Below are 23,663 nucleotides of genomic sequence, written 5' to 3' on the forward strand. Positions count from 1 at the left end.
TGTTAAATAGAATTCTGTGAGACCCAAATTAAAATCACTGTAGAATTCTGTGAGACCCAAATTAAAATCCAGAAAGACAAGTAATGTAATAACTGTCTTTCAAAATCTGGAGGGAAAAAAACACATTTTAAAAAGCCTACCACTATTTTTGTGCATTTCTGACCATTATTCGTAATGAAATCTTAGCCAGGCCAAGTAATACAGTGCACTGGCAAAACCAGTTCTGGTTATCAGGTTGTCTAGTTTCAACTCCAGATCAAGTCCACCTTATAACCAGCAAAGCTTGGGTGTATTTTCAACCTTCCTGAGCCTCACATTTTTGTGTGTTAAATGAGGATCATAATTATAACTCCATTACAATGTTTTGGTGAGGATCAAATAAATTATCTAAGGAAAAAAACTGTTTGGCACAGTTCCTGCTATATCATATGTACTCTATAAATGCTGAGGATTGTAATTACACCCTGGTAAGCACTCAAATAACTGTGAGACAACATGATAAAGTGCCATAAAAAAGGTACAGATAAAACTCTCTGGCCATACTGTCTTTCAAATTACTTTTTAATGGAAAAGTTATAAACCAGAGAAAGGAGAAAATGATGCTGGCAGGTATCCCTGTAATAAAAAAAGAGCAAACACAAGAGAGAGAAAATCAATGGAGGATTTAAAATGTTCCTTTTGTTTTGACATTTAACCTCTGCTTCCAAATTTTTTCCAATATTGCTAAGAGCCATAACAGAGTAGGAATGATGCAAGGCATTTTTGGTTGAAAGGTGACCCCAGCAAGCCATTGAGCTGATAATGATTATGTTAAGATGTGCATTCAATTGGATATTAGATCCCTGCTGTCTGCCTGGACCTGCTACTTTGGAGCTCTCAGGGACTCCCAGAGAGTTCCCATTGGTTGGGGAAGTGTGGTAGGAGGGATTTCCGGAGGAGGGATTTCTGGTTGGTGTGGTGTGTCCTGGGAGAAGGCCTTGTGCGTGATGTTCGCGGGAGTTTTGGAAATAAAGTTTGTTCCTGCTTGAGTGGCACGTGATTTTGTGCCCAGCCAGACTGCGGCACAATATCACATTCTAACCACCTTTAATGATGAAATGATATCATATTCCTCTCAATCCATATAACTCAGGTGGTTCATGGGGATGGAGGTCAGTGTTGTCAATAATTTGACTAATATTTTAATTAAATTCCAACAAGTAGTCTGACTCCCAGAATTCAGGGAGCACTGGGATATAGAATATAAGAAATGAGAAGAAGATCTTCTGAGGGAGCACTTGCATGGCCAGGAGCATTTCACACATTCCCAAGGCAACAGGAAGACACAAGTGTCTGACTGGCCCAGAGAAAAAGGAAAAGCCACAAGCATCCATGCATACAAGTTGCTCTAGGACATATAGTATAGTGACTAAAGCAGTGCTTCTCCACTTTGCATCTGCATTGGAATACCCTGGGTCCTGCTAAAATGCAGGTAAAGATTCAGTAGGTCTGGGGTGGGCCTGAGATCCTGCGTGGCTAACCCACTCCCAAGTGACACTGATGCTTCTGGGCTGAGGATTCCCTTATGGTGGCAAGACTTTAGAAAAGAGTCCCTGCTAGGTCTGAGTGTTGGCCCCTCTTCTAGTTATGTGTCCTTGAACACATTAGTTAAATTTTCCTTGTATTCACTTACTTTTTTTACTTTTTTAACCTATAAAATGAGGATAAGGTCAATACCTAAATATAATAGTTGCTGTGAGGATTGAATTGACTACCATATGTAAAGTATGAAAAACAGCATCCAGTACTGAGAAGCACTCAACAATATAAATGATTTTTTATGAAAAAGTGAATTTTTCTCATTATATGTATTCAGCGAAAAAACAGAGATGAATGTCCCACCATTTTAATCATATTTATTCACCACAAAAATCTATCTTAAGCCATTAATGTCAATAATCACATAAATGTCCACATCTGAAGCTTGGCAAGTTATAATTTTTGAAGTCAATAAACTTAAATAAGAAGTTAATTGACAATTTTCTTGGAGGCAGCCACATTCAGAAGCATGAATCTGTCAGGAGATAAGGACACACTTCATCCACTATTTCATGAGACATGTAACACTAATAAGAACAAAATATGTCTACAAAATAACAGAGATGAATCCAGTGAGTGGCCCCAGAATACTATGGGTAGTGTTCCAAGTCTTTTATTACTTAATCACAAAACCATAATTGTTGTTTGTTTATTGTCTCTCTCACGTAATGGGAATTTATATTCGGTGAGGGAGGGGCAATGAATATTTTAGTCATAAAAATTGCATCTCAGCATCTAGAATGCTCTTTGATATATGACATATAAGCAATAAATAAATGTTTGCAATATACCTTAGTTGCACATTTCATTGAATTATTTTAAAATGCAATGAATGCCTGTGACTTCTTTTCTAATTGTGTTCCAGGTGCTAGGTATGTAGAAATGAATAAAACATAGTCTGTGTGTCTGTGTATTCAAAAAGTTCAGGGTCTAGTTGAAGGGCAGATATGTGAGCAAAGAACTGAATATGAGACTAACTCCATATGGGTAGGTCAGTGGCTAAGGGGAGAGTTCAAAGAGCAGAGACAGGGGTGGGTTAGATCATCCAGTTAAAGGAAAAATTTAAGCAATCTCACAGGAGTGTAAAAGAGTGAGATGAAGAGGAAACCTTAGGTAGGATGTGCACTGAGAAGGAGGATGAATAGTGAGACAAGGGCAAGATCCAGATCATAGAAGACAATGTGAGCATCTCCAGCTGGTATCAGTTGGAGTGGGAAGATGAGAACTTGAAAGATAAAATCCGAAGAAATAAATGTACTTATAAGGGGTATTAATAATAATCATACAGAGAGTGACTTAGCAAAAAGTTTTAACTACCTCTGGATAACTCTTCTCTTTTTCTCCTTAGAAACTCTCACCCAACTAAAAAGTTAAAAACTGTACCCTCTCTCAGCTTGGTATGACCACATCACTGTCTTTGGTCAATAAATTGACTCTGCAAGTATTCTTAAATGAGGGAATATAATGTTAACATCCCTTATTGTCTGGGATATGATGTGCTGGTTAGAGCTACAGTAGCCCTTTGAACCATGAGGAAACCTAGAAATAAGAAGCCTGATGCTGGAATGTTAGAAAAGCTAAGGTAGAATACAATGTTAGAAAAGCTAAGGTAGGCTTTTTAAATTATGGAGCACCATGTCAGTCCTGGGTTGTCTAGGTTTAAACTTCATTGTGTATGAGAAAAAAAAATCAAATTTTCCCACAGGTTTTGCCACACTCAGAAATGTAGAAAGGGTTCAAGGAGGATGGATTTCGAGGTAGTTACTAAAGAATAGGTAGGAGATCATGAGGTAGAAAAGATAAAGCATCAAAGAAGAACTAGTATGTTCAAGATCATCACTTTCGCAGCATGCCCAGGAAACTGGTAGTACTATGTGGTGGATGTGCAGGAGTGTTGTGAGGAGTGTTGTGAGGAGGGCTGGAGGAAGAAGGGAAGGCACCACAGCCACCTGTAAAAGCCTTTGATATCACATTGGGGTACAGTTTATGCAGAGAACTGAGGGTTTTTAGATATTTAAGTGTTGGGACATAACAGGTTTCTATGAATAATAATAGAGAGCTATGCAGACTAAAAGAAAAAAAAATAAAGCAAAACCAAACCATTTCAGAGACAACTGCAGGGCTCCAGGAGATTAAGAGGCTTGGATGAAGGGTCTCTACAATGAACAAGAAGATGGAACACAGACAAAGGAGATTGAACAAGCATCAGAGGTAAGAATGAATGAGCGCACAGATGCAGGGGTCTTAGCAGAAGAAAATCAGGACAACTCTCAAGACTATAAGGCAGCTTTTGATGGATGGGTTGATGGTGAGGTCATTCACCTCACCACGGAATTGAGCAAGAGGAGAAATGGAGAAATAAACAAGCACAACCATGCAAATGAAAGATGAGTTGTGGAACAGGTAGGGAAAAAATGGGAAGGAAAAACTGTGACACTAAAACTGTGACACTATTTTTGCTTGGTTGGCATTTTTTTGTGTTCATATTACAACTTAAATCTCATTTCCTCCAGGAGACCTCCTCCAAGCTCCCCTTCTAAAGGAGCCAGGGCCTGCCCAGCTACATTGGTCCCATGTTACTTTGCTTTATTTTCTTCCCAGCACTGATGATGGTACAGCTTCTCTGTTGTTTATCATTTACTCTGACTAGAGTGTGAGCTCTCTGACAGTGAACTTAGTCTTGCTACCAAAGAATAAAACAAGGTACTAGTATCTGCATACAAAAGGTGCTTACAAGCTTGTTACATGAATGGATCACAGTACCTGAGAGCTGTGTGGAACTCAGAGATTGCTCTGAACTGAGGGCTTGCATCCTTCCCAAATACATCTGTTGGAAATCTAATTCTCAATAGAATGCTACATGGAGATAGAGACTTTACCAGGGAATCAGGTCATGAGGGTAGAGCTTCACAATGGGATTTGTCTCTTTATAAAAGAAACAGAGGAGAGAGAACCTCCCATTTTTTTTTTTTTTTTTTTTTTTTTTTGCTATGTGAAGACCCTGCAAGAAGACAGCCATTTATCACTAGGAAGAGAGACCTCACCAGATCTAGACTATTCTGGCACCCTGATCTTGGACTTGTTAGTCTAGAACAGTGAGAAATATATTTCACTTATTTAAGCCATCCAGCCTGTGGTATTCTGTTATAGCAGTCTGAATTATAACAGCCCTAACTATGTCCATAAAGACCCAACTAAGAGAATACACTTAGTTGGGAGGAATCAAAGGATCTGACTTCAAATATGATTTGCCAAAAAACTAATGAGATAAACTCGGAAAACTTATCATCTCAAAGCACCTTTTAGTTACTTTCCATAAAATGATTGGTTCCTCCATGGATATTTGAGAATTAAATAAAATAACATCCAGAACTTTCACCCCATCTGTTTGAGATCACTCTCATTTCCTACTTATCATTTATTAGACACACTGGCATTGCTGATAGTACTATTAAGATCTCTCCCCAGCTGGAGTTTCAACTTTCATGGTAACATGTTTTGTTTGTTCAAAAATGTCTTCTGTGCACCACAATCTGGAAAATGTCCCTCCGTTTGTAGCTCTTCAACCTTTTATTAATGAGGTACATAACAACACCAGTTTGACCTTAGCTGCTTTGAAGTGTCTCCCTCAGTCTCTTAAGTGAGTAACTCAGCAAATTAACTTTTATTACACCACTGGGAGACTGGGAAGCTTAATGTTGTTCTATTGTGTACCTCTCACTGTCTGCTGTGAGACCTTGGGGCAAATTACTAATCTCTTTGCCTATGATTTCTCACCCATAGAGTTAACAATAATAGAATTCCTAGGATTTATCATGGGGATTCAACAGATTAACATATGTAAACAATTTTTAATATTGCCTACCATATAATTCAATAATTATTAGCTATTGTTTTTGATACCAGTTCACTAAACCATGAAAGAAATAGCTCAGATCATGCACTTAATAGTACTATGGGCTTGTGGCACTTTTTCACATTCTATCAAATAAGAAACAAAGGCTCAGAGAAGTCAACTTCCTGAGTTCCCACAGTGTTATGATTTAAATATGATGAGTCCCCCAAAATCTCATGTGTGAGATTACATAAGAACATTCAGAGAGAAAGTGATTGTATTATGAGTAGTAACTAACTATAGGCAGGTAGGGTGTGGTTAGGGTAGGTGGGCCTGCTCTTGAAGTATATATTTGTTCCTGGGGAGGAAGCCTGTTTCCAGGTGCCATGTCTTGACTTGCTTTCCTCTGCCACACCCTTTTGCCATGATATTGTGTCTCACCTTCAGTCCAGAGCAAAGGAGTTGGCCATCTGTCAACTGAGACCTCTGAAACCCTGAGTCTCCAGATAAACTTTTTTTCCTTTAATGTTCTTGTCAAGTCTTTTGGTCACAGGAACAAAACAGCTGACTAAAAACCACAGCTAAAGAAGTGGCATTGTTCATATTCAAACTCAAGAGCCAGCTCTGTTGAATGCCAAGACTGTACTCCTGGCCACAACAACATAATGTTCCATTTTAAAGCAGTCAGATCATTTTGCCATCAAAACAGGCATTTATTAAACAAAGTCACCAAATACAACTTGAATTACATAAACTTTTTCTCAGTGACTTTCTTAAACTAAGTGTAATAGGCATCCAGAAAGCTCAGCAAGGTGGGTTGTCACTTGGGCATGGTCTGGACATTTGACTGTTTCTAATTACATTGAGCCTCAGGTTACCATAATGACCTACCTAAAGGTCAACCCTAGACCAGCTTTCCACAGCAGTCAGGCCTATAAATTTCTTTTTTCCTTCTGTTGGGGCCCTTGAGCCAAACTGCTCAAGCTCAGGTCATGCCTCCCTTTTTAATTAACCCAATTACAAATCCTAAATGGTGACGCATGTCAGAAAGAACAAGGCTTGGAGGGGTGTTTCCTTAACTTGATCACATCTGAACCTGGGGGCATGAGCTTTGCACAAATAGCTTTGTTAGCAATGGCTGTGTCATTATCAAGTTAGCAGGGGACAAGCTTGGCATATTGCCTATAATGAGCTCACTGAACCAATCAGCCCTTGCCACTGGAAGGAATTTACAGAATCACAGTGTCTCATAAACACCAAATATTTCAACACATTTTAGCAATATACTCTACACTGCAGTTACCAGGTTCTTTTTAAAAACAATAAGTAATGCAAGTGGTTGGTATTTTAAAATTCCAAGTCAAATAAAGAAAACTCCATTCTACACTTCAAAGGCAGTGATTTTCAATGTTGGATGCACAAAAGAATCACCTAGTGAGGTTTTAAACATCCCTATGCCAATACCCAGGCTATAGCCCAGACCCATTAAGACTTTATTTCTATATCCAGGCATCAGTCTTTCTAAGTGCCAAACAATTACAATGTGTAGCTAAGGCTGAGAACCACAGCTTCAAGGGATCACAAAAAGTATTAGTAATGTGCTTAAAAATACACAAACAAAAATACCAAGAGTTCCCTGAGATTTAAAGAGATGTGATTCTGATGGGCTATTGTTTATTTGTTCCTCTCAGCATGTTATTTGACCTATCGGGCTTTGTTATTTCTTGACTAGTTTTTCTTCATGTGACATCTCATTAGATAGCTATTCTTTGGGTTTTATGTTACTGAGTTTCCAAAATAAAACACCTCTAGGCAAACACATCATTTGGGGCACTTGGTGGAAATCAGGATAATGAAAATGTATTTCCATTAAAGCTGGTTGTGAAGCAGCAACCAGGCTTTCTTACCAAAGGAAAAGCTCATGAAAGTTCATCTTTTTCTGAAAAATGTTCAGACAGACATGAAATTTCTAAATGATAATAGGAGGAAAATAAATTAGGGCTAAGGCATAATACATGTAGGGAATAGAAGACACTGGGAGAGTAATCACTAAAACAAGATATATATGACTGATTTCCCAGAAATAATAAGTAGCTATATCATCCCCTAAGAATCAGCCCCTGAAAAATCAGTGTAGAAAAGTCGATTTAAAAGCCCAACAAAATTTAACAAGGGGAGAGATAAGATTATAAACTATTCTAAGCATCACATACAGCTCCCGAAGTCCTAGGGAAATGTTTTAGCCCTTTTGAAGTAGGGAGTTTAAAAATTTTTTTTTTAGTTCAATGTAAATATTATACTCTTATAATTGAGGGAAGGTAATATAAAAATTTAGGCAAATAATTTCGATTACTCTGTTCTCATTTCTTTTCCTGACCTTATTTTAATCTCTGTCCCTCTTCTTGTTCTTTGTGTTCTCAGCCATGATTTCTTCTTTCTCATATATGACTGCCTATATTTATTTTCAATAATACATTTGAGAGAGTAAAAATACTTTTAAGGGATCATACTTTGAAGGGAGTTATTATGAATGAGCACGAGCATATTAAGTTGGAAACTAAGTCAATAAATTAGGCACCCCACTCTTGGGTGGCTGTGTATTCCTCTATTTGGTTGGTTATGTAGATCAAGCTAAAACACACACATTTTACTTGATAAATTACCTTTTCAAATTAAAATTTACCCTGTTAAAATAGATAAATTTGAATAATGCCATTGAGTGTAACAGTGACAAATTAAACTTTTATTAAAATCCAACATATATATATATATATATATATATATATATATATATATATATATATATATATATATATATGAAACCTCAACTAATTGTTCCCTACAGTCTAAAGAGAAGCAAAGGACAATTCTATTTGGCAATACCAAGTGGTAAGAACTAATGATAAACCCACAAAAAATAGCAAATTTTAAGTTATTACAGGAATAATGGCTCTCATTTGTTGAACATTCATTATGAGCTATTCAATTTCTAAATATTATCTCTAAATTTTACAACCTGTGGCCTCCAAAATTTTTTTTTTGAGAATTGCTACTGGTAAAATGTTTATAAGCATGTATATCTCATATAGACTAGGCTGTATAGCAATTGTATACTCATACAACTATAACAGTGCTTTGTTTATTATAAAGCCTATAAAATGCTAAGGGTAGAAATGGAGAGAACTATGAAGAGAAGTTCTAATTTCTTCCAGTCTCCACGTATCACCTTTAGCATGATGACAACTCCCATGTTGAAGAACTCTGCTAACCACTCTGTGTGGCTAAGGACTCTGGTTGGCCCCTCAACATTCATTACCCTTTCCTTCCATAGTGAAGGGATCTCACTATTTTGTCTGGGCCAGGACAACTAGCGTAAATATTACATGGCTCAGCCTCCCTTTACAGCTAAAAGTAGCTTTGGTCTGAGTTCTACCCTCTATGATATGAGGGGGAAATCATGTTTACAACTTCCCAGAGGTACCTTTGAAGGGACAAACCATGCCCATCTTTGTACTTCCAAGCTGCTCTGCGGCATGTCATCATGGCAGCAGACCTCTTAGACTGTGTAAAAGGGCAATCCCCAAGAGTGGTAGTAGGGAAAGAAGATAAAAGGTTTGTGTTCCCTTTAGGAACTTATGGAGCAGAATAGACATTCTGGCTCTGGATAACTCACCTACAGACTGTCAAATGTGAGCATAAATACATTCCTATCTTGTAAAAGCTCTCTTATTTTGGTACTTGTTATATGTAACTTAACCTATGCCCTAAATAATACACTAAGAAAGACTGTTATTTCTATCTCTACTTACAGTTAAGAAAAAGAGGTCAGAAAAGTTAATTTCCTAAGTTACCCAGCTAATGTCTGGTAGATTTAAAACATCCCAGAGTCCACCCTCTTTCTTAGAAAGCAGACAACCTCTTGGAGTGAAATATTATGGAATCAGGAGGAAGGAGACATAACATTGGCTGGAGAAACTAATGAGTTCCCTGATGGGCGTGGCAGTTTAATAAGATCCAAAAGATGAGCATGGAGGAAATGGTACAGTGGACTAATGGCACAGGGTAAACAAATTTCAGAGATCAGAAAAATACAGAGAAGACTAAAAAATAAAAAAAAAAAAGCCTTTGGTTCACTGGTCTTGGGTAATCACCATTGTTTTTTTTAGCTTTATTTATTTAACATGTATTTCAAGGTTCCTACTACATAGCAGGTGCAGACCAGGTCCTAAAAGCACAGTAGTGAAAAAAGAAGAAAAACACTATGTAAATAATTTTGCAAATACATGAGGTGATACTTCCAGAAACATCTACAGGAAAAAGTCCAAACCTCCACAGTCAGACTCAACCCTAGCTCCCTAGCCTCATGTTTATGCTTCCATCTTGTGTTCCAGGACATGAGTTTCCAGATTTCTGACCTTTGCACATGCAATTCTCTCTTTTTTGAAAAGCTTTTTATCTACTCTGCATGGAAATGTGTTAATTACTCTGCATGAGCCAGATAAAATTCTTCCATGTCTCTGACTTCTTCAAATACTTTAATGTTTTGTTATTCCCTTCTAATATTTGTTTGCATCTCCTTCCAACCTTCCTTTCCATTTCTTTCCCTCTCTTCCTCATCCCTCTCTCCCTCCCTTCCTTCCTTTCTTCCTTCCTCTCTCCCTCCCTTCCTTCCTTCCTTCCCTTCACCAGTTGAAAAAATTGTGCTGAGATGTAAAGGTACAATGGTGGGAAAGATAAAACAAATTTTTCCCTGTACTTATGAAAATAGAACTCTAGGGAGAAAGATCAACCATTAAGGAAACAATTGCAAAATTCTTTGGAAAGGAATTAGGGACTTCAGTGGAAGCACACAACAGCAGCTTTACCTCCAACCTCCTCCTCCTAGAAGAAACATTATTTAAAGTGAAAACTTTAGGATATGTAGGAGTGAGCCAGGCAGAGTTAAAGCATGTGCTTTTCACTATGCATAATACATTTTTATTAACATATTTTCTCCACTAGACTATGAGAAAGAATGTTTTTTAAGAGTGTTTCAAATGATTTTTGAATAAAAATACCACTAGGATTAGACACTGGCTTGGTTTAATGCAAACTGTCTTATCATTGTTCTTCAGTAATCCTCTAGAGTTTTCTTTGGTCCTTCCTGTATGCATTATTTCCTCCTAACCCTCACTTATACTTCAGTTTAGCAGCCAGAGCTGCTTTGGATCCCCACTAGATTATAAAAGTGCCTTAGGTATTGTAGAGCAGCATCTCTTCACTGTGCATAAGAATTACCTAAGGTACTTAAAAAGACCCAGATTCCTTGGTTGTACTCTCAGAGTTTAGGATTCTATAGATCTGGACTGGAGCTGATGAGTCTGCAGTTCTAATAATCTTTCCTGTGAGATCTGATACTGTCAGTTCACAGACCATACCTTCAGTAGCATTTGAGAAGCTACAAAAATATTTCTCATGATTATTTTTCCTTTGTTCTTGAAGCTTCTCTGTCAGATTGAGTCATGTTTCTCAAACTTTAATATTCATACAAATCTCTGAGGCTCTTGTTAAAAACAGTTTCCAACTTAGTGGGTCTGGGGCAGGACCTTAGAGTCTATTATTTGCAAGCTCCCAGGTAGTGCTGCTGGTTCTAGTACACAGGCCACAGACTGAGTAGCCAAGCTGTAGATATGCATGAGACCACTGAACAACATAATTGCCATTGATCCTACCTGAACTAGCCTTGGCATCTGCATTTCTGGCTCAACAATTCAAGATTAAGTCAGAGGAATGTTTTATTTTATCAAAGGTATATCCTCACTCTACTCCCAATCTTATGATGAATAGTCATTAAGTATTTTCTACATACTAGAAAGAGTATTCATTTTTTTTAAAAGAGAGAGAGAGAGAGAGAGAGAGAGAGAGAGAGAGAGAGAGAGAGAATTTTTTAATATTTATTTTTTAGTTTTTGGAGGATACAACATCTTTGTTTGTATGTGGTGCTGAGGATTGAACCCAGGCCGCATGCATGCCAGGCGAGCGCGCTACCGCTTGAGCCACATCCCCAGCCCAAGAAAGAGTATTCATAACAATCGCTGTAAGACAAACATTATTCTCACTTTATATAAAATGAAATGGCAGTTTAGTTAGATAATTTGATTTAACCAAAACACGTAAGTATTAGCTGGCAATCGTAGGCTTAGATCCTAGTTGTGAATGAAAGAAAAAAAACTTGTCTTATATTCTCAGGTCACTCAAGTGAGCAGTTTCTGCCTCACCACAAGTTTGTTTGTTTGTTTGTTTTTTAATCAGAAACTCAAACTTCCAGCCCCCAATCTAGACCTATTGACTCAGTCTGCACAAGGTCCCCAGATGATTTGTATCCATATTAACATTGTTAATATGGATAGCATTGTCCAGCTCCACCTCTAGCAAAGTGATAAGTATAAGAGAGTAGGGGATCAGCTGATTCTGACAATTGAAAAATGTCAATTGTCAACTTTGGCCAGATTTGAGACTGGAACAAATACTGATAGCTTTGCCTCTAGTACTGAATTTGTATTGCCTCTTGGGCATACTTTATCCCCAAATAAGCTCTTCTCTGGCAGGTAAGAATTTTTTATATCTGGATAATACTATATTCCCAAAAGATAAGAACATCAACAATATGGTTTTAGCAGTGTCTCTGGGGGTGGGGGGAAACACAAAATAAGTTAACCTGTCTATTGAAAGAGAAATATGCTAAAACAAATTTTCCCCAAATATCTTATCAGTATTAATCATTTCCCAGAGGGTTCAAATAGATAAATGTATTCTACTTCCTTTCCTATCACGAGTAATTCTAGAAAATTTCCCAATTAAAAGTGAACAGTAGCCTAAATCACAAAGATCTTTTATTGTATATAGTGACTCAAAGAAATTAATGCCAAACTGTCCAGCACTACAGCCAAGTGCTTGGTCATCTTACTTAGAGAAAATGGCAACTTCCTCCTCAGAGAGCTCTTTCCCTCAGCTTTCTACTGCTGGAATCAATCAGAAGTGTCATTTACACATTGCTTAGCAACCCCTATTAGCCTGGAGCCCACTCTACGCGCCCTGATGAACTCACTGCTAATGTAATTCCTTCTCTATTTTCCTCAACCCATGGATGGCATTCTGTATTTTGTCTCACTCTCCTCTCTTACTTTCACTCACATTGGCCACCTTGCCTTCGTATCATATTTTTCTGTTAATTCACTCTCTTGTCCTATGTCCCAAAACCATAGCTTTGTTGGCATCCAATGACTGATCACATTTGAAGGCACTCTGTACAAATCTCACCTCTAATATGATCATTTAGGATATTAGGATTGTTTTCATGTAACTTTGACACAGATGATCCTATTGGCAGCCAAATCCAATATGTGATACTACTAAGGACCTTCTCTTATTCCTTTAAATCTAACTCATCTTTCTTTGCCCTTTACTTACACTCCCCTCTCTCTTTCACTTTCCTGGGAGGGTTTCTAAGCAATGATCTTGGAACTTCTGCCCTTATTTCCATAATCATTTGTATCACTTGAAAATAAAATTTTCACTCCTCATATGACTTGAACCAGGTCTTTTTCATTTTGTTTAGTGTCATTGACCTATCAATATTTTTAAAGTGTAAAATTCCTGTGTTTGTATCATTTTTAAAAAATAAAGAGATATATACGAATTCTAAGCTCTCTTACTTAAGGCCTGAATGTAGTTCATTAGCTTATTGTTTAACAAATGCCCACTCCTTCCTCTACTTTGAGCTTTCCAACGTGACTTATTTTGACCAAATGGCTATGAATGAATTTAACACAGCAGAGCCTTCAATTATGATGGGTCATATGGGCTTGAGCCTTGTGCTTTGGCCATAGTGATACAAAAAATATACCCACAATTACCGCTGTCCCAGAAATGGAACCTAGATTGAAACATGAATCAGAGATACTCCAGCCACTCTGGTATTTTATAGCCTGAAGCAGTTGGCCTTAGCCAAAGGGCAAACAGATACAGGAGAAATAAATACTCATTGTCATATGCCTCTGAATTCTTTTGTCTTTGTTCTTTTTAGATATACATGATAAAACTATTATGCCACTGATTTCTTGATTGTCACACACCAAAACTCATTGTTACACACATGGGATAACAGTCAGCTATAGACTGAGCTTCACCATTAACTAGTTGAGCTAGAATAACTATATCTATAATGTGAGAGGTTTAAAATAATTGAGCTCCCAGTTACTTAATGAGATTTAAAATGAGTGATTCTTAAGTATATCACTTTACACAGTGTATTTTCAGAAGATGGGTAAGAAAATGAATGAAATGAATACTAGAGAAAACTGTAGAAAAAAAATTTAGCACCTCTCTGATTAAATTTATTTTCAGCTGAAAGAATGAGATTTGCTTGGATAGTGTTCAATATTCTGCCATGTGTACTGAAAGGAAGAAGTATGTTGGGAATGAATCAACATGTTTGTGGACTGCAGAGCCCCAGGAGGGTAACTTGTACCATGTGACTACATCAACCTTCAGGGAGCCAGACATACAAGTCACAATTAGGCTCTACTCACTGAACTCCCTAAGAAAAGAATATTTTCAATATCTGGTATAGAACAATATTCAACACATAACGAGGAAGAATAAAAAGGTAGAGTGAAAAAATAGAAACCATAAGAGTTCTGAAATGGGAAAATGTTTTTTTCTTTCTCTTTCCCTCCCTTCTTGCTGCTTCTCTTTGTGATGAGTTTAACTTTCACACAGGAGACTTGTGCTTTGCACGAGAGGCTAGGCTGTTCCACATGCAAGGTCCCACCCAACGCTAAACTATCATGATCTTACATAAGGTTGAGCTTATTTGAGGCATTCATACATAGAAACCTCTGTGACCCCTTCATTAATGGCAGGTTTCTGAAATCCCTTAATTTACCTTTCTAAAAAAAAAAAAAAAAAAAAAAGCAGAAATCTTTAAATATCTTTTGTATCTTTAATAGACACTGACATAAAAATTCTCTTTGGCCCTGGAAATTTCCTTTAGTTATTCAATTGCCCTTTGCACATATGCCAAGGAACCATTTCCATAAAAATCATTTATATCTAAAATCAAATTTGCTAATCAGCAAAATTAGTACATTTACTTATAATAAAATTATTTTTGAGCTGAACTTTCATATATATAAGCTTAAATTTGCCATTCAGGTAATATTTTTTAAGAAGGAAATGTTCTTATGCAACATGACTAAAATGCCCTGGGGGACTCTGAAATCATTTTTTCATTAAATAGAGCTGAAATTATGTGAACAAGTAGAACATGAGAAAGAAAAGAGGAAAACAAAGTATAGAACACTGGGGAATGAGAAAATAGAAAATAGACTGTGCGAGGAACAGTGATTTGTTCAAGGTTACCCAGTGAGTCAGGAAAAAAGGGAAGAGTGGGGACTCTGCCAAGAACCTAAGCATATCCACAGTAATGGCTGTGTGTGAAATCCGCCATTCTCGAGAGATAGTGTATTCATGTTTATTCTATGTGGAGGAAGGCATTTATATTTAAAATTCTCCCAGAGTTTAGTATGTCTTACTTTCTAAGTACTTTTAATAAAAAACATAAATACCCAGCTCTTCTCAGCCCAAAGTGAACAAAGTATGATGTCATACATAAAATCTGATTTGATTTCATAACAACCTCTGACGTAGGCCTCTTGATGTCTGCCTTATAGATTAATACGTGTTTGGAAAGACGAAAGGGTGTGCTTACAACTCTCATAGAAATTTAGAAGTTTTCCCCATACCAAGCTACTCAGCACACCTCTCCAAAGACCTAACTCAAGGAAACACAAAGTAGAAGAGTGTGAAAAAAGTGCAGGTTTTAAAATAAATAAATAAATAAATAAATAAAAATAAAAAGCTCTGAGAAGAATCAAAGTTGATATTTAGGAGAGTGGGAACAGTTTGAATAATTTGTTACATGTTGCTGATTTCACTAGCTACCTAGTTGCCATACCAATTGAGCACATCTGCACAAGATCCTTAGATCTTAGGTTGATAATAAACAGTTTCTACATGGGGGCATCTGACAGTTAAACCACAAGAATCCAAATAAAGATTTGAAATAGTATAGATACACTATAGGGAAGTGCTTCTCCTTGTAAAATCAAGCCTCTGTGCTCCAAGTCTACTTCTATAAAGCACAGCTTACCTGCTTTGTTGATGGCTATCATAAAGACTTTAGTTTGGAATACAAATTCATTAATATAGACATATATGGGCCCCTGTCACAAGGGTATTGAAGCTTCTGTGACAAGATGTCTCCCACCCAAATCTACTACACTGGCTCTCAAGAAGCTGAAAGTAAAAACACAGGGATGAAGGAGAAACATAAGTAGCCACATGATAGGTGTTAATAAAATCTGTAAATTCTGTAGCCAAACTACCTGCATTCACTCCTTGCTCTATCTCCTACTGTGAGCCTTTGAGCAAGTTACTTAACCTCTTTTTGACTTGATTTCACATTGTGAAGTAGAGAAATTAATAGTATCTATCTTATAGAATTATTACAATGACCAAACGAGTTAATGTTTATTAAGTCCTTAAAACAATATTAGGCATTAAGTAAACTCAATATGTGTTTGATGAATAAATAAAGCTAGGAAGAGTGGCAGATAGAATAAGGGATATCAGTTTCTTTTAATTAGTTGCTTTATTTCTTTCTGCAGAGCCCTTAACTTTTCATCACTGAGGCCAGTCGATTCCTACCAGTATGCTTAACCCCATTTCTGTTCTGGCCCAAACTACTCTTGTTCAGAAAGATTTAAGAAGCTCTAGCTGGGTAACACAGGTGATTCAGCATTAAGTCCTGCTTACTGTTGTTCCTGTCCTGACCCTATGTCCCAGTTTTAGTCACTTGTTCCTGTAATCAAGTTCCAAACTTGTACTCTAATTCTAGCATTCTGTTCCCCTGTGGCTGAGTCCTGGCTGGCAGAACCTGCTCAGGACCTCCAGTTTTTATGAGGTAAACAACTCCCCAACGGAAGTTTATGGACTAGACACATTTTGTTTGGCATACACTGTTTGAACTTTTGAAAAGTGGTTGCCTGTATTTAAAAATTGCAAACATTTATATAAAAATTTAAATGTATAGCTTCTCTTGAAAAATGGGATGATCTGGCAGCACTGGGCCCCAAGTGGCAGCTGTCCCCTTTAGAGGGTCATGTGATTTTTATTCCCTGTAGATCCTACTCCTCCTTGATTTTTGTCTATGATTTGCTTGGTGCCTGAAGGTATTTGAAGTTGGGGTTTAAGTCTGGGAATAGCCCATACTTACCAAGCACTTACTTTGTGCCAGTTACTATTCTAAGTACTTCACATTCTTGACTCACTTAGTCAAAGGTCACAAATCTATACTTGTCCATTATCCCTGTGGCTCTCCTTCCCTACTTCACCCCTACTGTCTGTGAGGGATACGTGACTGTCCCATCTTTCCTGATCACTATCCTCCACCTACCAGCCAGAGCCTACACACAAAGCCTTGCTAGACCTTCCCTACAGTGTAGCCCACTGCCATATCCGATCTCTCTTCCCAACCAGATTCCACCCTAGACCTTTGGCCATCATAGTGCTTGTGTTACAGATTCTCAGGCTTCATGATCTGCCTGATTCTACTATCCCAAGTTCCATGTTTCTGTGAAAGCATAGATTTTATTAACTTACATTAACTATCTTCACAGAACTTCTCCAATTCTTGTTAGAAGCCCAACAAAATCCATCAAATATTACTGATCACTTATATTCTAGGCTCTGTCATATAATTGATTTGGAGTATTCTTTTAGTTAGAAATTCAAAGAAGTTTGTCTATATCTGCCATGTACAATTCAATCTCTTTACAGAGAACTACCTATCAAAGTAACTATTTAAACAGAATTGAATTATCTAGTTTATTTTTTTTTAATTTCTCATCATGTGCCCTTGTGCTAACCATGAATTTGAAAGGTAAAATATTTGCATGACAAAGCCAACATTTGACAAATATCAAAAGAAAATTCGTGAAACAAAATTCGATACATCATTCCATAAGATTACCTGGATTGGATGATAACACTGATACTGTTTTAAGCTTAAATTCAGCTAATTAAGTTATACCATAGTTTTTAAAGAGAGTCTTAATAAAAATGTTACTTACATAAGGAATCGTGTCCAAAGTATCTGTGTTGACAATTATAGGAGCAGGGCTGGCCTAAAAAAGAGAAGTAGAAAAAAATTTAAATAACAGATATTCTATTCTGAGGCAGATTCTGTTAACTTATTTGACAAAAACTCAAGAAGTATTTCATGTGGACCTATACAGACACATGCCTGCTGCTGAGGAATAAATAAAATCCTTCACATTTTCATAACTGTCCCAATCTCAAATGCTTATTTGCTATATTACCACATAATTAAATAAAGTAAACATTCCTATAATTTATATTCACTTCCTCTTAAATTCTATATAACATGGGAGATGGAAATATTGCACTGTGTGAGGTAAAGATTTTTAATACATTGGATGAAAGTTAAAATTTGAAACATCTATTTATAAAATGATTTTGCTGAAGAAATTTGATTACTTTCATGGAAGCAAAAATTAAACCTAAATGAATATTTATAACTATTCTCTTTAAACTACCTTATGAAATTTTGTTGTATCCTATGCAGTAAGCATTCACTTATTGACATTATACATATACAAAATATATATAAATATATATTTGTCTATTATGTGTGTTGTAGCATTTTTTTCAATTATGTATCTCTGATCATATAAACTGGAAATCCTTAAGAAATTAGCCAGAGATGGCAGAAAATCATTTTGGATATGCTAAACTTTAAAAAAAAATTGCACAATTTGCTGTAATTCCTTTTAATGTTGAGTGGGAATGTCTATAAAACTGATAGAGGAGTGCTATAAGCCAAGTCATTAGAAAATAAGAGATTGCAATCTCTATTTGCATCACCAATCTGACTTCATGAATATTGAGCAGATCTATCTTTATTTTCTAGTTTCTAGAATTTTCACAGCAACTTTCCCTCCATTCCCCAAAGGATCTTTAATCTCCATTCCAAATTACAGATTTCATTTAGATAGAGGAAATACTCTCATCATGATTAATCGAGAGCTGTCCTATGTGATACGGTGTTTTGGCAAGTGCACAACTTTTGGGACATTTCATTAGCTATGCCCTCTGGAGTTAACAGCTTTTTAATGTCAATCTGTGCCTGTGGAATCCTAATCAAACAGTAGGGGAAAAAAGACAATCCAGCAGGTTTTACAAAACAAAATTCCAAGTCTTAACCCCAAACACTGGGAATGGTGAAAATAAACTTGGCCTACATATCTACAGAGTGGGTCAACCGGATCTTTGTTATATATTCATAATTATCAATGGGAAGTATCTTGTGGATAAACAGGGGATTGAAGAAAGATTACACCACACACACACACACACACACACACACACACACACACACACTAGTGCTTGCTGAGAGATACTTGGTGTAGGGAGAAGGATATGAGGTTTGGAGTCAGAAGACCTGGGCTCAAGGGTGGTTCAGCTACTTCTCAATTGCATGATTTGAGAGCTCAGCAACTTCCTGGTGGTATGATTCTGGGCCAAGTCCTCTAAGCCAAGCCTCTCTGACTCATTTTCCTCCTCTGTAGAATGGAAATGATAGTAAACACCTTTCATAAAGGTTGAAGGTCAAAGAGGTGATATATTTGAATGTGCTTCAGAAGCTAAATTTCAAGATTAATATTAAATAGTATTAATAGTTTCTAAAGATAGATTATCATAAAGATATTTGTTAGATGGTTCATGAGCCACTTATCTCAGAGATTTCAATGCTATTTAGTGACTGAAGCTGCACTCAAAGTGCCTAATTAGATCATGTCAAAGGTAATAATAATTGTTGAAAATTAACATGTGTAAGGATATAGATAGATATATCTGCATTTAATCACCAGAAAACCGTATTGGTGAGGCATTATTATCACTATCCCTATGCTGTAGATTAGGAAATCGAGGTTCAGGGGAAATGAGAACTGAAATTTTAATATTGGCCTTTCTGGTATCAAAATCCACTTTGCCCCATATTAAGCTGCTCCATGATCTCAGCATCTTGTTGGCTGTATCATAAATGATATAAGATCCTTATGCTAGAGTATCATAGAAGACCCAAATCAAAGACTATCCTGAAGGCCACAGAGGCCTCAGGGTACTGCAGTTAGATTTTAAAAGCACTCTTATGAAGCCTTAGTATGTGTTTTTATAATTTTATGTTTCTAGCTGTGATGGTCTCTCTATTTTCTACTTGGTTCCTATGATTCATGGAAGTAATTGTTTCTTATATCTTTGATTAAACTGAAAACTTTCCAAATTGCTACATATTTCCCCCTATTACCTCATATAACTTTGATCAATAAATGTGTATTAATTTGATTTGGGGATTTTAGCCTATCTTTTGTTTTTCTTCTTACAGATTATATTAATGTAATAAAATAATAAATTTCAGACTTAAAATTTATGTCCATATTGTATTTCATATGCAATGCCATTTAAAAATGTTTCTATATTTATGCTATTTGCCATTTCCTATATGTAAATTGGTTCTTTCCACTGAGATTATATGTTTAAAAATGGACAAGGGTCTTATACTTCCCCAGAATTCTCCACAGTACTTATATACACAGAAAAATTTTAGTAAGTACTCAGGAATTGCTGACTAAATATAGCTATAAAGTATAGATGAGGGTACAAAGAAAGGTAAAATATATTTGCGAATTTTGTCGAACATTTCTGAGATAACCCAAGAATCTCTTATATTACCAAGACTCTACTTTTCCAATATCCAATATTTATTTTTTTCTTTATTTCACCCCCATTACTTAACAAAAATCAGCTTTTATAAAATAATAATAATTTCATAACTGAAGGATGTAGACTCCATGAATCTTGAAGCCTAAGATCTAGAGTATATGAAAACTATTTGCCCCCTCTCACTTTTAAAAATATCCAGAAGTCACAATTAATAATTGCACTTCTAAAAATCAATACAAATGGATGAACCAGCAGGATGCATTGGTTGTATGAACATATACATACATCACACACACCTGACATTGGCAATCCCTGGTAGGAGTGCCAAAAAGACACCGTGGTGGGCTCATATGAAAAATGGAAAAATGTGCTACATCACTACAGAGCTATACCAATGTCTCTGGAAATTCTCCCTTTGGTGTGCTGCAGGACTCTCCCACACTTCCAGATTGATTTTAATACAAGTTCCTTAGAATATTTTAGGTACTCAGTAACACATCTATCAGCAGAAAATTAAGAACCAAGTGGTAGCAATACAAAGTATAGCAGAATTCCAAATGAGTACCATGAGTGCGTTTTTCTCACCAATTGGTAATGTCAGATCTTCCCTCGGTTCAGCTTGGATTTTGTTTCTTTGTTCACTTTTGCAATTATAAGCAATCGTGTCTAGTTTGATCTAGTTTGGTTTCTGAGTCTTAAAACCCAATTTCCTGGTTACTTTGATGGTTCCTTCCAAGCTTTTTCTTAACACTAAATTTTGCTCTGGCACATATGCCCTCTTTCTTCATGGTGGATATCATCTTTAATTGAACCCTTAAATCAAACTAGTGATTCAGCAGATTTCAGCCTCCCTCTTCAAGGTGCTTGTTTCATTTCACTGGAAAGAGACTCATAACAAATCTAAAGAAAACAAAATCTCCTTTTAATCAGAAACTTCAAGGCTTGTCTTTATGTAAATCTAGGCAGGCACTTTTGAAACTATAAAGGATTAAGAAAAGCAATCTTCCTTGGGTGACCCAGACAATAAGATGCAAGTGGTTTTCCTTTTATGTTACATTCTCTTCCATGTGAAGAAAGCCGGTTTACAGAAAGCAAGAAGAATAAAGCTAATCACAGAGAAGCCAAAAGCAAGTGTTGAGAATGCTGATGAAATTTAAATTATGAGATAAAGTTATTCATGAATTCCAGCTACCTTTCTGTCCTTGAATTTCATGGGATACTAAACATTCCTATATTACATCAGCAACTTGGTTTATGCTAGAAAACGATAAACTTCTGTGGCTTGTCATCAAGATAATCCAATAAAATACGATATAATGAATGTACACTTTAGAAAGAATTCATTGATGCTGACCATTGATATGGCTGCTCCTTGGTATTTGCCAAGTCCCAGAACAGGGAATGCCTCTGACATAAGTTAGCTTTAGGTCACCAAGCCAAGAACAGTGAAGATGTCTCCTCAAGGAAGGTATTGGCAGGGAAGTATAGCATCCGGGCAGCCAAGGGCCACTTTCTGGGAAGTTTATGCCTAGGAGTGCAGACTAACCAGTGGGCAGGTCAAGAGACAAAACCCTGGCCTGTGCCTAAACTTTATTGATAAGCAAAATAGAAAAGGAGAGAAACCCACTAGTTCATCAAGTAAACTAGATACAACAATCACTAGTGACTAGTAAGGTTTATAAGACTAGGAATTGTGCAGGGATTTCAGCTGACAAGCAAGTAGAAGGCAGGTGGTTTCAGTAGGTAAAATGAAGTAGGAGGAAAAATGTCAAGAATAACATGAAAGATGCTTTTGGAGCTGGTACCCTAACTTACCTTCTCATCGTTACGGTGTAAGATTCCTGAATGGGCAAGACTTTTTTCTAATTGTAGGGAGATAGGCCTTATAAATGACTTTTGTATTTGTCATGGCATGATGATTAGAAACAAAATGGAAGGCACCAAAAGTTTTAAGATGAGTCCTTTGCCTCTGTCTGCTTCTCTTTCTCCCTGATCCCCTGCTCTCCCATTCTCTGTGTGTATGTGTGGGCTGGGGGGAGAGTGCAACCCCTGCCTCCCAGCAAGCACTGGAGATCCTAGAACCTCAGGTAAGTCATCTGGTTTAGTGTAGCTACTACAAGACAGCATGCAAACACTTTCAGTTTCACAGTTCAAACATACATATGGTAGACAACAGGATGATCCCTCAGCAGACTATTTCCTGATTTTGGTCAAGGAAGTAGAATATTGGAGTTACATACTCTATCAGGTCTGAAAAAAACCCTAATATTAAGCACTGAATTGGATATGCCAGGGTAGAATCCAAGATAACTATGTTTTGTTAGCTTTTTTCACTAACCCTCCATCATGCTGACCTAGTTTGGAAACAAAAATGTGGCATGGTTAGGAGAAAGGATTTTCCTCCATTCCTTGAACTGTGCTCTTGTTTTCTGACAGAACAAAGCATCCTCTTCAATCTCCTCCTTTCCTACAATGTGTTGAACTAGAGCCCCACATCCCTTGATATTAGCAGAATCCTTGTTATGGTTCAGATGTCAAGTGTTCTACAGTCTCATGTGTTGAAGGCTAGGTCCCCAATGCAGTGATGTTGGGGCTTTAGGGGGACTGACTGGTTCATGAAGGCTCTGACTTCATCAGTGGATGAACCCATGGATAAATTAATAATTTGATGACATTAGATAGGAAGTAGGACCTAGTTGGGGGAATTAGGTCACTGGGGGAATGTCCTATGTCCTGTAAAGGTATTTCTTATTCCCAACCCTTTCCTCTCTCTTTGCTTTAGGCCACCATGAGCTGTGTGCAGCTTTCTTTGCCACGTCCATCTGCCATGATGTTCTGCCTTGTCTCAGGCCCAAAACGATGGAGCCAGAAGATCATGGACTGAAACCTCTCTAAGTCAAAACAAATCTTTTCTTCTTTAACTTTCTCACATCAGATATTTTGGTCACAGGGGGAAAAAAAAGATGACTAACACAATCTTACTCCTATTTGAAGTATTTACCAAGAAACCACAATTACCACTACCTGAAACCTGTGGTGCCATAGCCCAGCCACATCTAGATACCCCAGGAACATTAACACTGGAATGGACAATTATAACCACATGCTCTTATGTACATTTACCTTATTTAAATTAAATTACTTAATCCTCATACAACCAGATGAGATAAGAACTATTTTTCTCAACTTTCAGGTGAGGAAACAGATTTTAAAAAACTTTCCCAAAGTCTGCAAACCCAAATAGTTTGACTCCAGATTCCTATTCTATTGCTTCTTGGGATGAAATCAGATTTTATCAGATCTCTCAGATCTCTTTGGATGTAATTTTTTTTTTAAAACTAGCTCAAAGCCAAATTTGTTCCTGCACTGCGATCTTGGTTGGTCCAGGAACCCTCCTCCTTTC

The 23,663-nt window shown here is 36.9% G+C and overlaps 1 protein-coding gene across 25 annotated transcripts in view; it reads right to left on the reverse strand.

The window, feature by feature from the left end:
• Dlg2 (discs large MAGUK scaffold protein 2) overlaps positions 1–23,663 on the reverse strand; it is a 1,969,681-nt gene that overhangs the window by 673,306 nt on the left and 1,272,712 nt on the right. For all 25 annotated transcript variants that reach the window (XM_021725176.3, XM_078046781.1, XM_040285028.2 and 22 more), the window contains one exon: positions 17,587–17,640. In XM_021725176.3, the coding sequence (XP_021580851.2) occupies positions 17,587–17,640 (54 nt within the window). The remainder of the gene's footprint in view (positions 1–17,586; positions 17,641–23,663) is intronic.

This window comes from Ictidomys tridecemlineatus, chromosome 4, assembly GCF_052094955.1.
Source record: "Ictidomys tridecemlineatus isolate mIctTri1 chromosome 4, mIctTri1.hap1, whole genome shotgun sequence".
Lineage (NCBI taxonomy): Eukaryota > Metazoa > Chordata > Mammalia > Rodentia > Sciuridae > Ictidomys > Ictidomys tridecemlineatus.